Here is a 16080-nt window from a genome sequence, read left to right on the forward strand (position 1 = left end):
AGTCCCTTCATTTCAAAGTACAGTAACTTTACTTGCCAAAAGTCAAACCAGCTGTCATTTGGGAAAGAGATTCCAAGACTTTACCTGTAAGAGTTCTTTGGCAGACCCTCTTTTCTCTACATCCATTTCCAAACAACTATTTAGAAAATCACGGAATATTGGAGACAGTTTTTCTGGGTTCTGCAGCTCTGGGGTGCCATTTGTTGCTATCAAATATAAAGCCTGCAAGAAAGAGATAAAGTTGCAAGACAAAAAAGGTCATTTCCATTTTACTGAAGCACCTCAGAGTTTAATCTCAGAACTGGAAAACAGCATCTACCTAGTGAATTTCTACCTAGGCCCATGGCTTTCAAATTATGTTCCAGGAAACCCTGCTTTTGTTCAAAAGCTCATCAGGAGCTCCTTAATAAGGGTATCAGAAATGGAAAACATGTTCTCAAGAAAGACTGCTTGCTCACTACTACTAATATTCCGCTGCAATGCAATGCAGCACAGAACTTTTATGTGAATTCCAGCAGCAAGATGCAAGAAATCCCACAAGCTGCATAGCACACACATGACCACAGTCAAAGAATTTAATGAAGAAATACAATATGCACTGCTGGGCTACATTTCACACCTGAGAAGAGGCCAGGGAATTAACTTTTGGCCTTCTGAATCCAAAGTATGTACTCTACTACTGAGTCATAGTAACTCTGAGCTGCTATGAAGAAAAGGAAAGGTCCCCTGTGCAAGCACCAGTCGTTTCCGACTCTGAGGTGCCGTTGCTTTCACAACGTTTTCACGGCAGACTTTTTTACAGGGTGGTTTGCCATTGCCTTTCCCAGTTTTTTACACTTTCCGCCCAGCAAGCTGGGTACTCATTTTATCGACCTTGGAAGGATGGAAGGCTGAGTCAACCTTGGGCGGGCTACCTGAAGCAAAGCTACTGGTCAACAAAGAGGTAAATTACCCGCAAAGGATTTTCGTTGAGATATGGAGGTTCTCCTTCAACCATTTCAATAGCCATGATGCCCAGGGACCAGATATCTACTTTAGGGCCATAGGCCTTCCGTGTTACCACTTCAGGAGCCATCCAGTAAGGTGTCCCAACCATAGTACTACGTTTGCTCTGTTCAGGAGTTATCTGAGCACAGAATCCAAAGTCAGCTGCCAAACAACAAAATAAATAATAGTTAAAATAACTGCTGTTCTGTTGGGCCATCTTGCGTGTTATTAGTCAAGCTGCATTTTCAGAAAAATCAAACAAACTCACATATTTCCTCAGTACTATTCTTAGAAAGCTTAAGTGCTGTTCTTCAGCTAGTTAACAATAGATAGCCAAAGTGCAGAAAAAACAATTTCCTAATGCTTTTATTGTATAACACCTGCTGATTAAACAGCAGATGGCAGAGAACCAGAAACTTGTTGGACAGTGCTGATCAGGCTATTTTCATTATGAAAATAATGGTATATATTCCCTTAGACTTCCCACTTGTACAGGAGATAGACTGTGAATGAGTTATTCTGTTTAGGCAGGATGGCTGGGCAGGGGAAGGTCCCCTATAAATCAAGATTTAAAACAGAAATACAGAACATCACAAAACATGTGGGAGTATGTGAAAGAAAGTAGCTATTTTAATCAGCTGTATATTCCAGGATAAATTTGTACTTTTTATTTAGAAATCACATAACCAAGACGGACTTGGGTCATTACAATCTAATACTTTAAAAAAATGAATTGAAGAGCTATAACACCATTAGGAAAATCCAAAGGCAACCCTGTCACTCAAAGGAAGTTACTGAACCATTCCTGCTGTCATTATCTAGCAGGGGGCCATATTTCTGTGGTGGCAACACACAGTAGAAGAGGGATTCAGAAATTCACAAACTTGAAGTCACCTGCCTAACTCACCAAAAAAACATGTATATGTGAAAATGGATTTATGTAACTCAGTCTTCTCATTAAAACTCTATTTTAAGCCATCGCTTTAATCAATCATCTATGGATCTTAAACATGACATTCAGTTAATAAAAGATTCACAGCACTTATTATGCAGACCTAATTTTTTAAAATTATTATTCTATGATTACTCTATCAATTAAAGAAAGCAGAGACCGCTCAATTTGGTATTTTCTTGTATCTGCTATTATAATTTAATACTGAAGACTGGTCAATTGAACAATTTCCACCTTCAAAATAAATCCATCAAGGCTGCCACCTGCTGGTTTATAAATGCAAACTCAAACTTACTAGGCAGAGTAGACCCTCCCCATGTAACACTTAGGAATTTTGGGTGGAAAGCCATCAGGTCTAAAAATATGTGTTTACAGTTCACAATTCTGAAAAACTCTCATTTTATGCAGTAAGCTAAGTTTATATTTATAAATTCATTCATGTGGTATCTAGATAACATATTTTTCCTATCATATACTCTCAGCAACATTCTCACATGCTCTGAAATCAAAACCATCTCTAGCGAGCAAAACTGCAGACTTGGCAGGAAAACTACTATTGTAGTTTCCATACAATAAATGCTATACACTTACTCAGTTTAACTGATCCATCCATTCCCAGCAACACATTGTCACTTTTAATATCTCTGTGTATCACCTGATTGGCATGGAGGAACTCTAGCGCCTGCAAACACTGTATATGAGGGAGAGTGAACTGGATTGTCAAAATACATTCAACATTTACATTGTCAAGTTATCTCTGGTCAGCCTCAATTATTTGTTTATTAGATATTTAGATATAGTCTTACTTTCCAATAAAATGTCTAAGGTGACCAAGCTAACAATTAAAAGGCCTCGTCACTGATATCCAAAATTAAATGAAATCCTGAAATAGTCTAACAAATAAAATGTCTAATAAAACGTCTGTGTATGTGTGTAATAAAAACATTTGGAAAAAATTCACTAATTCGAACAATAAACTCTTTAATGAACTGAAGGAATCTCTTTCTACTATCTTCCTGAACACCTTGATCCCTGGGCGGAGATGGGGGAGGAAGGCATTGTTTTTCAGGAACACTGTGGGATATGGCATTGTTACAATAAGGAGAAACTGACAGAAAACTTCACCCGTCCCCCCCCCCCCCAAAAAAAAAACTTTCTGGGTATGTACTCAAGTTTGCCTAGGTGTGTGATCACCGAGATGTCTCTTTCATCAATCTTTGAAAATTTAGAGTATAATTTTAAATTTTGCAGTTTGAGTCACAACAACCAACAGGACTGGCATGCTCACTGATTCTACCAAATGACCATTTCAAGTCCTAGAATTTAAAAAACACCTTTAGCTAGACCGGTAATTATATTCCTACCACAATAATTTAGATGCATTTAAAACAAAAATATTTTACAAAAGCAATGCTTTTTCTTTCTCCAACCACCACCAAGTGATCACTCACTTCTCTGCAGACAGCAGCAATCTGTGCCTCATCCATGCATGTCTCTGTAACCACATCCGTGAGAGACCCACCAGCCAAGTACTCCATTACAACAAACAGTTCATCTCCAACAAGGTAACTGAAAATACAAGTTATTTAAAATGACAAAGTTAACATTTCAGCATACTATGATAATAATCAACAAGGTAAGAAAACTTACATTTCTCTTGTTCTGGAGGAGTTACCATTTTAAAATATGTATGAAGTCCATAACAGTAATAACAAAAGCAAAACAGGTCCCACTGTCCTCATCTGAAGGTTCCAGTATGTTATTAATTTATAATGCCTCACTGTACCAAGAATAATTACAGCAATATTAGATTAAACATACTGCATATACGATAGGCAAAAGGGAATTTTCTGTTTATTGGAATGTTTACATACTCCTCTTTTTCCAAGCTCAAATCAAGTGTCCTACAGTGCAATCCTATTCATGTTCACTCAGAAGTCCTGCTTTATTCAATGGGGCTTAACCTTAGGTAAGTAGGTACAATATTTGCAGTCTTACTCTCACAACAATTCTGTGAGACAGGTTAAGGCAAGCTGAGATAAAATGATTTGTCCAAGGCCACTTACTGAGCATTGTGGGAATAAGGATTTGACCAGAGATTTTTTCCCCCATGCTCAAACCCTAACCACTATATTGATCATGTGTGTAGTTACCTGTCTAGAAAGTTGACTATGTTTGGGTTCTTCAGTTCCTTCATTACCAAAATCTCATTGATAATTAACTCCTTCTTGGGCTGCTTCTGAAGATTTATCTGTTTAATAGCAACCTGAAAGGTTGAAAAAGGAACAAAAACAAGTGAAGTTGGCAAAGAAAGATGCTTGTAAATTTCTTGAAAGCCTAACATGTAAAAGGTTACAATAAAAGGCAAGTGGTAGCTTTCCTGATGTTTCTTTTCCTGTTTGTGATGTGTAGATACATCAACTTCCCAGTACAATTGTCATCATCCTTACATGCAGAGAATGAAACCAGCAACGAAAGTTCAAAAGTCTATTTTAACGTTAGAGACAGTGGGAGTAGAGAAACTAAGTATATATCTAGTTCTCAAATGAACTGAAATTTTACACATGCAAAAGATATTAAGAATTTAAATTATATCTTTGGAATTTCATGCACTTGGATTTTCACTACAGTTCAAATATGCCTTGAATATCATCACCTGATTCTACAGAAGAAAGTAGTTACTTTTGCTAACAAGTATGAGAAATCTGCTGCTGGAGAAGGATGGCAGAGATAAGTGTCACGAGTAAAAAAACCCTGCATTCGATTCTGCAGATTCAAATTGAAGATTCAAATTCATTAGAAGGTATTTCACCCTTACCTCCTGTCCTGTTGCCACATCTATGGCAATAAAAACAGTACCTGAAGCCCTGTTTTTTAGAAAAATGGAATAAGGTACAAAAGTTCAGATATTTAACATACACACTCTTCAACAAGCAAAGATTACATGAGATCTTTCCTAGATTTAATTTAACATTAATTCATTTTTCTCAAGGAAATTAGTCACTGAATTACAGGTAAAAGGAGACACTCAATGAACCAATGTAACAAACATGTAGAAAAGTTAGAAAACGGGGTGCACTTACCCATAACCATTACTCATTGAGTGGTCTTCTCTGCATGCACACACGGGACTGTGCTTTTGTAGGCCAGCCATGGAGAAGAGCTAACTAACTTTATAGAGAGGTTTCTATAGCCCAAGAGCAGTGTTCCCTCTAAGCTGAGTCAGCATGAGGTAGCTCACAGATTTTTAGCCTCCAGTTACCTTTTTATCTTAGCTCGGGAAAAATGGCCCTAGAGCACAATAATTTATGCAGTAGCTCACAACTTTACTGTCAGTAGCTTAGAATTTTTGCTCACACGACTTTGCAGCTTAGAGGAAACATTGCCCAAGAGTGCTCCTCTCTTCCCCTCTGTCTTCAGTATAGCCTTTCCTGCCCAAAAGGTCATGTGACAAGAAGAGGGGTGAGCACTCTTCCCTCAGTTCTCTCTTCACTGCCATAAGGAGTGAGCCTGAGTAGAGAAGCCCACAGCAGAGAAAGGAGGAAGGAATGTATGCCTGCTGCAAAGAAGACCACTCAATGAACAACAGTTATAGGTAAGTGCAACCCCCATTTTCATTTTTGTGGCTTCTGTGCAGTCCCACATGGGAGAACAGAAAGTTCACTTACTAAGGAAGAGAAGGGTGTGGGCTGGATCAGTGGAAGACTGACTGCAATACCGCTTTTTGCACAGCTGCCTCACTCCAGGAGTCAACACCCATGGATTGAGGGTGTTGAACAGGTGCTGAGGGTGTTGAACAAGTGGCTGCCTTGAATACATACTCAAGAAGCAGCCTGGATAAGAAGGCTGCTGATGAAGCCTAAGTCCTCATAGAGTGCATAGACAGAGTGATTAAACAGTGACTATCTGTTTCAGTGTATGCTGCTCTAATGGTGGAAACTATCCATCCAAGGTTTGTGCAGAGGCAGCCTTCCCTTTATCACACTCTCTGCAACAGATGAATAAATTGCTGTCCTTCCTAAAGGCCTCTGTTCTTTTCAAATAGCAGAGGAGAGCCCTTCTAACATTTAATGTGCGCAGCATCCCTTCTGATGTAGAAGCTAGGGAAGGGGAATAAAACCCAGAAGGGCGATGTCCTGACCCATGTGGAACCAGGAGACTACCTTAGGGAGGAATTCCAGGGATGGTCTCAGCACCACTTTATCTATATTGAATTTTAGAAAGGGAGTATCACAGCAAAGTGTGCTTAGTTCTCCCACCCTGCGAGCAGAGGTGATAACCACCAAAAACACTGTCTTATATGAAAGAAAAAACAAATAAAGCAGCTGTGTCATCAAGGGCGTCAGTACCAGTGGGGTCCTTGATCTTTTTTCTAAGCCTGGGCACTCATCCAAATTCAGGCCTGGGGCTCCCAAAACATTTTTCCACAAAGCCACTTTGAGTCTAGCTGCTCTCCCTTCTCTAGCCTTCAGCACGAGGTGGTGGCAGGTTGGGCACAAGGCAGTGTTGTGACCTTCACCCAAACATGAGAAACATGATGTGTGCTCATCGTTTTGTGCCATTTTGGTGCCACATTCCTCACACTTCTTAAAAAGTGCCATCCTACCCTTTCTTTTGCAGAAGAGACAAAGAAATCCAGACGGAAGCAATGAGGGATGTCGTTCACAGTAGCTTGCTATAGTATGTCCTCTCCTTACAGCAGCAAGAAGAAAACTGAGGGAAGAGTACTTGCCCTTCCTCTGTCCTCTTTGCGGGGGAAAAGCTACAATGAAGATGGAGGGAAGGGGGAGCATTCTTAGGTTCCGGAAACATCCCTATAAAGCTTACCAGCTCCTTTCTGTAGCTGGCCTGCAAAAGCACAGTCCAGACACAAAGATGAACATGCCATTTCACAGAAGCTCTTGATTGATTACTATGGGCATAAATCAACTAGAATCATAGAATCAAAGTTGGAAGGGACCTCCAGGGTCATGTAGCCCACAACACAGAAAATTCACAGATACCTCCCTCTCACACCCCGAGTAACCCTGCTCCCTGTTTCAAGCCCTCCAGGATCCCTGGCCAAACTGGCCCAGAAAAAACTGCTTCCTGACCCCATATTTTATCAACGTCAACAAGAATATATGGAAACTTATCAAAAGCCTTAGTGAAATCAAGATAAACTATGTCGACAGCTTTCCCCTGATCCAGCAAGGTAGTAACTTTCTCAAAAAAATAGAGATCCAGTTAATCTGACATAACTTGTTCTTGCTGGCTCTTACTAAGCATAGTCATCCTTTCTAAACACTTGAGGACTGATGGAATTTGATTATTTGTTCTAAAACTTTTCCAGGTATACACGTCAAGCTGACGGGTCAGTAGTTACCTGGACCATCCTATTTCCCCTTCCTGGAGATGAGGACAACATTTCCCTACCTCCAATCTTCTGCCATCTCATGTGTTCTCCAAGAATTCTAAAAAATAATGGACAGAGGCTCAGAAATTACATCCACAAGTTATTTCAGTACTCCTGGATGCAATTCATCTGGCCCTGAGGACTAGTTTCATTTAGAGAAACAAGATGTTTATGTACTACCCCTATGCCAATCCTAGGCTGTAACGCCCATCCCTCATCATGTCTTCTGTTTTTGCCATGTTGAGCACCATTTCCCTTGCAAGAGGAGACTGAGGAAATGAGCAGTTCTGCCCTCTCTTCATCACCTGTTGAACAGCTAGACTAATTCATTGCATATGCATCTTCCCTAACATTACCATTTCCTTTCTGCCTAGTTGTAGTGAGATAGACCTGTTTTGTAAGGCACTTGAAATTCTAGTCATAAGTCCTTCCCTCATTTAATGATGTATGTGGTCAATATCATAGCTCATAAAGGAATCATTTTAGAATTCACAAGTTTATTCTGCATCTGATTAATATACTGTTTAATCCATTGCTGGCATTTCTTGACATTTTTGATCACTCATTTCAAAAGAAGAAAAAGAAAACAGTATTTCAACTAATACTTCATAGTCCATTCATGCAGTCCATTCATCTTATTTACAAATACTCACCCTTGCCCTATTTTTTCGTATCTGGTATATTTTTTCTTTGGATCTCCTATACTTACAATAGTTCCTACAAAAGAAAAATTCCACATGGAATATTAGAAACCAACTAAGATTATCTAACTCCAGAATATATTTGTCATTGATTTGAGAGCCTGTATTACTAATTTCAATTGAAAAGAAACACATATCCATGCAATTTCCCTAAATGGCAGGTTAATATTATTCCCATATTGCAGATCAAGTCTGAGAAGCAAGCAAACCACTGTCAGCCTCAGACCCCCATCTGCAACATGGGGAGGACAGTAAATTTGTTGTTATGTTACAATTTGAACCAGCTGTCTCCTGGATTACTTTTAGCCATTATTCTACAGTACACTTGTAAGAACCTCCTTTTACTTAGATTACAATATGATTTGTAGCCATAATCATTATAGTATTCTAAAGATAGCTTTTTATTTATTTTTTATTTTATTTTAGTGAATTTCTATTCCGCCCATTCGCCATAGGGCTCGGGGTAGAGTACAACATATAATAAAACAATAAAATACAATAAAAACATTTTAAAACGGACAACTCAACAGCACTCAGATTACCATGACATCACATATTGCCCAGTCTAGCCATCTCACATATCTCATAGGGATGGCAGTTTTTATTCCAATTCCTAGCACAGATGACAGTGCAGATCAGGGGAGGCCCACAGCCTCAGCTAAAAGTCTGGTGGAACAGCTCCGTTTTACAGGCCCAACAGAAGGCTAATAAGTCAGGTAGGGCCCAGATCTCAATCGGGAGCCGATTCCTCCAGGCTAGGGCCAGGACTGAAAAAGCCCTGGCGTGAGGCGAGGCGGGGACAGCCAACAGATGTTGGGAGGCCAAACGTAACGACCTCCTGGGCATATATGGAAAAAGACGGTCCCGCAGATATGTTGATCCCAGGCCGCATAAGGCTTTAACCGTTAGCACTAGAACCTTGAAGCGGATCCGGTACTCTAAGGACAGCCAGTGCAGACTGCAGAGCGCTGGCCAAATGCCCACCCGTAAAGGTGGTGCAGTCAGCAGGCGAGCAGCCGCATTCTGCACCCGCTGCAGTTTCCGGATCAGTCTTAAGGGTAAGCGAGTTACAGTAGTCTAGTCTGGAAGTGACCGTTGCATGGATCACTGTAGCCAGGTCCTGAGGGGATAGATATGGTGCTAGCTGCCTGATCTGCCAAAGATAACAAAAGGCAGACCTGGCAACCATCGTGATCTGGGCCTCCATGGAAAGGGAGGCATCCAAGATCACTCCCAAGCTCCTCACCTTTTGGGCTGGAACCAATGTGGCACCGTCCAAAGTTGCCATACCCACCCCACCCCGACTCAGGTATAGGATCTCCGTCTTAGCTGGATTCAGCTACAGCTTCAGTTGTAACCACCCAGCCATGGCTCCCAATGCCTCGGACAACTGGTCAGGGGCGGCAACTGGCCAGCCGCCCATCAACAGCACAGGTCCAAACTTTAAGCCTGTAGGCACTTTCAAGCACTTTCAGAATTCTCAAAAATTAGTACTGGTTACTATACTAAATGGCTACTATAGTCAACAATAACCCTCCCCACATATTTTTAATGAACTAACAACTACATGTAAAACTAAAGACTGCATATTTTTGTAGGGGTTTAAGAAAAAATCAATTAATGAAGTGGCCAAGCTTGCTAATATCTAAATTAATCATGGTGGGTGGCCCTTAATTACCACCCACAAGTACATATGAGATCAGAGGACCTTGACTGAGGAATGTAATAGAAGTCCATAAGCTGTGTATAATGGATTTTTTTAATGTATGTGACACAGTATTTTGGATGTGGCAGGTACTAGAAAGGTGGACACAGGGTTTTCTTGTTTAAGACTAGTAACATGCCCAACAACATCATTCACACCAAGAATAGTGCTCACAATTTCTATGAGGGAATAATGGAGCAAAGAGTATAACAGGGAAGTCCAAGAGCTGATTCATCACACAGAATTCTTAGAACATATAACTCCAGGCTGATCAGGGTCTATACCCCCAATTAAATGGTTTATTTAAAATTTCAACTTACTTAGCTTTTCCATGATCTCTTCATCTGACATTTTTGCTTTCTTTTTCTGCTTATCAGCTGATTTTGCAGCATTGTCACCAGAGTCACTAGATGGAACTGGGATGGGATCTATTACTGACCTAGTGTAAATCTTTAGAAAACAAGATAATTATTACTTGATGGTTTAACTGCAACTAACCCATTAGCCTCAAACTACCTCAGATCATTCTACCCCTGCCAGAAATCCTTTTTAGTCAATATGTATCAAATTCTAGTAGACTCTACTACTGACCAAGTATTAGGATTTTTTATTACAATTTTTAAAATATTTTTATTACAAATGCTCTGTTAGTTTGCTGCTGTATGACTCCCTTAAAGATTTGAGATTTCCCATGAATAGGGTAAACAAGAGCTTTCCTAAACAATTGTGGCTGTTTGTAGATTTCACAGCACTACACAAGTATTTGGTACAATATTTTTTTTGCTCCAAATTAACAAATTGTCAGTATTTCCAAACTAGAAACAAATGTTCAAGACAAGCTCTGTCCTTAGTGCCCAAGTAAATGCCATAATCAGGTAGGTCAGGAGCCTATGTACAATCTGGAGACTGAGACAGAAAAGGGAGTTATTTAAGGTCACTGAGTGAATTTTGGCAAAACTGAGATCTGAATTGAATGCTTGTTAATTTATAAGAAGTCTGCAGAGAGCCACACAAAGAACAGAGAAGTAAGAGAAATGGTGAAACTCACTGATTTTGTATGATCTGGCCTCGGAGCAATAACTGGAGGGGCAGCTTCATCATCCTCTTCCTCTTCAGTTGTTGTAGAAGGCTCTGATCCTTTTGCACTGGGCTGTAAGAATTTTTAATAACAGGAAAGTAAAAGAAATTAAGCACCATTATTGAGTGCTTTAAAAGTTCACCACAAGATATATGCTAGAATAGTAATAGCGCACACTAGAACAGAGTTCAGAATACTACATGCCATTCCAGTTGTGTTAAGTCCTAAACTGATATTTGGAATGCCTGAACCCATGCTGCCTGCTCCACCCGCTTTTAATGTGTTGTATTTCATAGTTGCTTGCTTAGATCTACATATGCAAAATTCAGTGCACCCAAGTCAAAATCATGCAAACTGTACACCACAAAATAGTGCTTTCATATGATCAGTTTGGTAGACCCCTTTGCAACCATGAAACCCATGGAACAACACAAATAGGAATGAGGTGAGAGCACAGCGAAGGGCAAGACAAAATGAGGCAACCAAAATTACCTCCAATGTGCACATTCTGAACATCCACATAGGACTACTGTTTATACTTATTTTGAAAAATTAAGCATGCCCAATAGTCTGAATTTTTAAAGTACTTAAACAAATAATTTGTTTTAGGCATCTAATATATGAACAGTTTGGTTGGGATATAACTATAAATCCGCATCATCAAATAAGCAGTGATCTCTAATATTATAAGTATGGCTTAGAAAGAATAATAGCTTAACTATAATTAAGTAAATTCCGTTCTTGTTTTTTTAGTGCCTTTCATCTCAAAGCAGACAAATGCTGCATAGACAATGCCTTCACCATCTTTCCAGGTTACATCCATGATGAACCATAATGGCATGTCATCCCATGTACTAGGGTACTGCACGATGCAGAACTGAACTCAGAGCAGACATTGCAAAGAAATTCAGTACCAGAGAAATTGCCGGTGTATGATAAAATACCACACAAATATTGTTATAATTTTTTAAATCTTTAATGCTTAAACCTATCAAGAAAGATAGTTACCCACAGGTAAAATGGATCCACTCTCTACCTGTATATTCTTTCAATTAATACTACAGATGCTCTCATCCAGGCCCATAGCCAGAAAATTTGGTGGGGAAGCCATCGGGCTTGGCTGCTTCTTCCCTCCAATGGCCAGCCCCAGTTCTCTCTCCTGCTCTCTTTGTTGCTGTTCCGCTCTCACTCTTTGCTATCGCTCTCTTGCTCACTCTCCCCCTCAATGTTGCTCATGCTTGCTCTCTCTCCCCCTCACAGTCGCTCACGCTCTCTCTTGCTATTGCTCTTGTGCTCTCTCTCGCTCTCCCCCACTCGCTGTTGCTCTCACACTCTCCTCCTCGCTGTTGCTCTCTTGCTGTCTCTGTCACTCTCTCTCTCTGTCTCTCGCTGTCGCTTTCTCCTGCTCTCTCGCTCTTATTGCTCTCTTGTGCTTGCTCGCTCTCCCTCCCTTTTCCTTGTATCCCGCTGGCGAAAGTAGATATTGGAGGATCTCCAATGTAGGGGCCCTACAGAGGGAAGGGGGTTTTAAATAGAGTGGCCTCACCCCGCTGGGCTCCACTGTAGCTACGGGCCTGCTCTCATCATAACTTAGCACTCAATCCTATGTGCTGCTGAACTGGAATGGCACCACATAGGATGTGGCTGTGAGCTGCTTTATAATGGAATGCTCAGCAATACATGTTCTATGTTGTCTGTGTCAAGCTATTACGATAGCTTAATATGATTTGACTGCATCAAGCAAAACTACACCCTAGAAAAGAATTTAGAAATAATAAGCACACTTACTGCAGGCACTCCTGAGGGGAAGCCGTCTTTGTCTAGGAGAAAGAGATTTCACCATTGTGTCAAGAATGCACACCAAGGTATTTTAAAGTGTCTGTACTACAGGAACATCAATGCATTTGAGAAGAGTTGAGACGAGGGCACCCTTACCGCAGGTGTCCCTGAGGACTCTAATTCTGGAGGGAGGGGGGAGGTTGAATTTTTATTTATTTATTTATTTAGGATTTATATCCCGCCCTTCCCACAAGTGGCTCAATGTTAGCTATGAATACTCCAATCTTCTCTCATGATCCAAGTTTAATGTGACAGCTTTCAGCTCACATTGCTCCATAAATATAGTATGTTGTCTTAATTTTCCACACAGAACCAAATAAAGTGCAGTAAGAGTTTTTATAGTATGTAGTGAAATCAATATAAAATTTTTCATTGATGGGAATTCAAAATCCAAGGTACACATTTATCTCATTACTTGTCAATATTTACAGTATGAACAGACCTTGGGTTTTAATTTACAAGACTGTATCTATGATCCATACAGAAGTGTTTTTCTGACAACATGCTGATTTGCAGACTAAGAACACAGTTGAAATGTAGGATGATTTCAGAATTGTAAAGTTGCTTGCATCCTATTTCAGAGATTACTGAAATATCAAGTTGCATAAATTTCTGAACACCAAGATAATCTCAGTGTTATTTAGGATTTCAAAACCCACCAATGCTATACATAGCTGATTTCCCAGTCCTATTATTAACAGCAACATACTAGGTTTGAGAGAAAGAGCAGTACCTTTACAGTGCTTCCAATATCTTTACACTGCCTATTTATTCATTAGGAAAACAAATAAAACTTAGAAAATTTATCAACTCACACTTACTCAAGAGCTAAATTTGGTTTGATTATAATAACATTTGGATGAGGGACAGCAATTCTTCCAACAGGTAATCTTTCATATGCCAATCTAACCACTTAACATTTTCCCAAGCTACTCTTGCATGTCAGGTCACACTATACAGATCTTTTCTCATAAGAAAGTACACTATTCAATGAATGGCCTGCACCAAACTGAACAGGTTTCCTCAGGATCACTATCGTTATTTTAGATTGTAAACACCTCAAGACAATGATCTGTATTCTTTCATTCTGTAAAATGTTATGATCTAGGATGATAACAGTTCTCTATATAACAAATCATTATTTATAAAGTGCCTACAACTGTGTGGGAAAGGAAAACTGTGTAGAGCAGCATTTCCCATTTACCGAGTCCTGACCCAGTACTGGGCCATGGCTGCCTCTATACCAGACCATGGATGCCTCCCAAGAGAAAGCCCTCCCTCCATCCCGTTGCTGCATTCCTCTCCCCCTCAACCTTTGCCCCAACCCCAGGCCAGCCCTCCTCTTGCTATCCTTCCACTTTGCTCCAGCCGGACACAGGCGCCTGAGAACATTGGGGCTGCTGCTGCTTCAGCCACTCAGCCTGGGTATCGCTCCTCCATCCCCCCTCCCCCCACCACCAGCACGGAGACCATTGGGGCTGGCTGTAGCTCTCCCGGCGGCGCTGTCACTGGGCGCTGCAGAGCCCGGCCAGAGAGGCTGCACTGGGAGGACATGCTGGGCAGTCCACCCCAGCTGCTGCTTCTCATTGCTGCACTGGGGCCCCACTGGGTGCACACCATCCCCGTCCCTCGTTGTTGGTGGCAAGCCCAGTGAGACCCCACTGCAGCAATGAGGAGCAGCAGCAGGAGCGGTCCCATCCAACACATCCTCCCGGTGCGGTCTCCCTGGCTGGGCTCTTCAGTGCCTGATGACAGCACCACTGGGAGAGCTGTGGTCAGTCCTGATGGTCTCCACGATGGTGGCGGGGGGAGAGTGACACCCAGGCCTGAGCGGTTGAAGCAGCCGCCGCCCCAATGTCCCCAGGAGCCTGCGCCCAGCCGGAGTGAAGGAGAAGGATAGCAGGAGGGCGGCTGGCCCAGGGGAGGGGCAAAGGCCGAGGGGGAGAGGGATGCAGCAACGGGATGGAGGTAGGGCTGAGAGACAGGCAGAGGAGTGAATGGGGAAGAGAGAAGGCACATGGGATGGAGGTGTGGGGCAACAAAGGAGAAAAGATGCTGGCCAGAGGGAAGCTTTATTTTCCACTCCCCCCCTCTCTCTGTCAGTCTTTTCCCTGTCTTCCTTCCTTCCTCTTTCCGTTAGTCCCTTCCTTCCATCCCATAGTTAATCTGAGCAGACCTGGGGTGGGGGAGGAAGAAGCTTGAAATACCCTGCCATTTCATGTTTTCTCAGGCTGAGAGCATTATATATTTTTAGTTTTCTGCATGTGAGCCTTGTGCTTTTTCTTGATGTTTATTTTTAAGATTGCATTACAAAATCCCACTATTCTCCTACCTTTCCTATACAAAATATTGCAAGAGCTTTAGGCATGTTTGTACTTTACTGTTTCCCGGCTCCACCCCCAAAGTCTCCTGGCTCCACCCCCAAATTTCAGTGGGCCACAAGGAGAAGTGTAGAAATAACCGGGCCATGGGGGGGGGGGGAGTTTGGGAAACCCTGATGTAGAGGAAAGGATGTGCTTTCCCCTCCCCCACTTCAGAGTTTCAAAGGTGTCATTCTTTATCTCTGCTCTCTGGAAGAGAAGAAAACTAGTTCAATTGCCAGCCATAGTTATGCAAATAACTGGGCTTGCAGAGGAACTAAGGTATTTGGTGTTAGGAATCTCCAAGTGACTCCTGTGAGATTTCCCAGAGTGCCTGCAAGGAGGGCTCCCAGGATGCTCTTGGGTGATCCCAGAATGCATCTGGGACCTAGGCAGACCAAGTAAAGTGGGTGGAGTCAGAGGATTAATAAAAGTGTTTGCTCAGAAGATCTCTCTCTCACACACGCTTTCTCGCCTGGCTGGATACAGGAAGCCTGAAGTGACAATGAGTTATCCTCAGAACCTTTTTTTAACTTAATAAGTTTAGATATGCTTGCTCTGCTTAAACATCTGCTAGGGCAAGTTTTAAACCAAGGACAGAAGGATGCATTTAAACCCAACTTTGATTTGGTTCTGATTGCTGATTGTGTGCTGTGCTAAAATTATGCTTGTAACCTTTTTCTCCTTTTAACAAGCCTTTTATCATTTTGAATGCTGGCAGTGAAGCTCTGTGCCACATAGTTCCCCAAATGCCTTATACCATGCTACTTTAAGAGGGGAGTCCTGGGAAGGGAGAAGGCACGCAACTGGCAAGGGTACTAGTCTTCCAGGGGCCTCCTGAAGAAGAACTTTGTTGCATCCAGGTGCTGGGTAACAGAGGACCTTGAGGCCAGACCTCAGAACTGGAAAGGGGAGTTGAGAGTCCTGTTCCTCTCAATCCAGACCCCTAAACTGAGCAGGTGGTGACAGCACACCCTAGAGGCAGAATAGCACCCTCCAAGAAGGGCCACAAGCTCAAGAGGGAACTGATGGGACTGGGTCTGAAAGTCAAATTGGGACAGTT

The 16080-nt window shown here is 41.7% G+C and overlaps 1 protein-coding gene across 2 annotated transcripts in view; it reads right to left on the reverse strand.

Moving 5' to 3' along the window:
* PAK2 (p21 (RAC1) activated kinase 2) overlaps nt 1-16080 on the reverse strand; it is a 79290-nt gene that overhangs the window by 4259 nt on the left and 58951 nt on the right. For both annotated transcript variants that reach the window (XM_060242081.1, XM_060242083.1), the window contains exons 5-14: nt 12607-12638; nt 10789-10890; nt 10061-10190; nt 7988-8051; nt 4758-4806; nt 4093-4205; nt 3391-3508; nt 2531-2630; nt 953-1149; nt 85-222 (exon numbers count right to left, since the gene is read on the reverse strand). In XM_060242081.1, coding sequence (XP_060098064.1) covers nt 85-222; nt 953-1149; nt 2531-2630; nt 3391-3508; nt 4093-4205; nt 4758-4806; nt 7988-8051; nt 10061-10190; nt 10789-10890; nt 12607-12638 — 1043 coding nt within the window. The remainder of the gene's footprint in view (nt 1-84; nt 223-952; nt 1150-2530; nt 2631-3390; nt 3509-4092; nt 4206-4757; nt 4807-7987; nt 8052-10060; nt 10191-10788; nt 10891-12606; nt 12639-16080) is intronic.

The sequence above is a fragment of the Heteronotia binoei genome, chromosome 6 (genome assembly GCF_032191835.1).
Source record: "Heteronotia binoei isolate CCM8104 ecotype False Entrance Well chromosome 6, APGP_CSIRO_Hbin_v1, whole genome shotgun sequence".
NCBI lineage: Eukaryota > Metazoa > Chordata > Lepidosauria > Squamata > Gekkonidae > Heteronotia > Heteronotia binoei.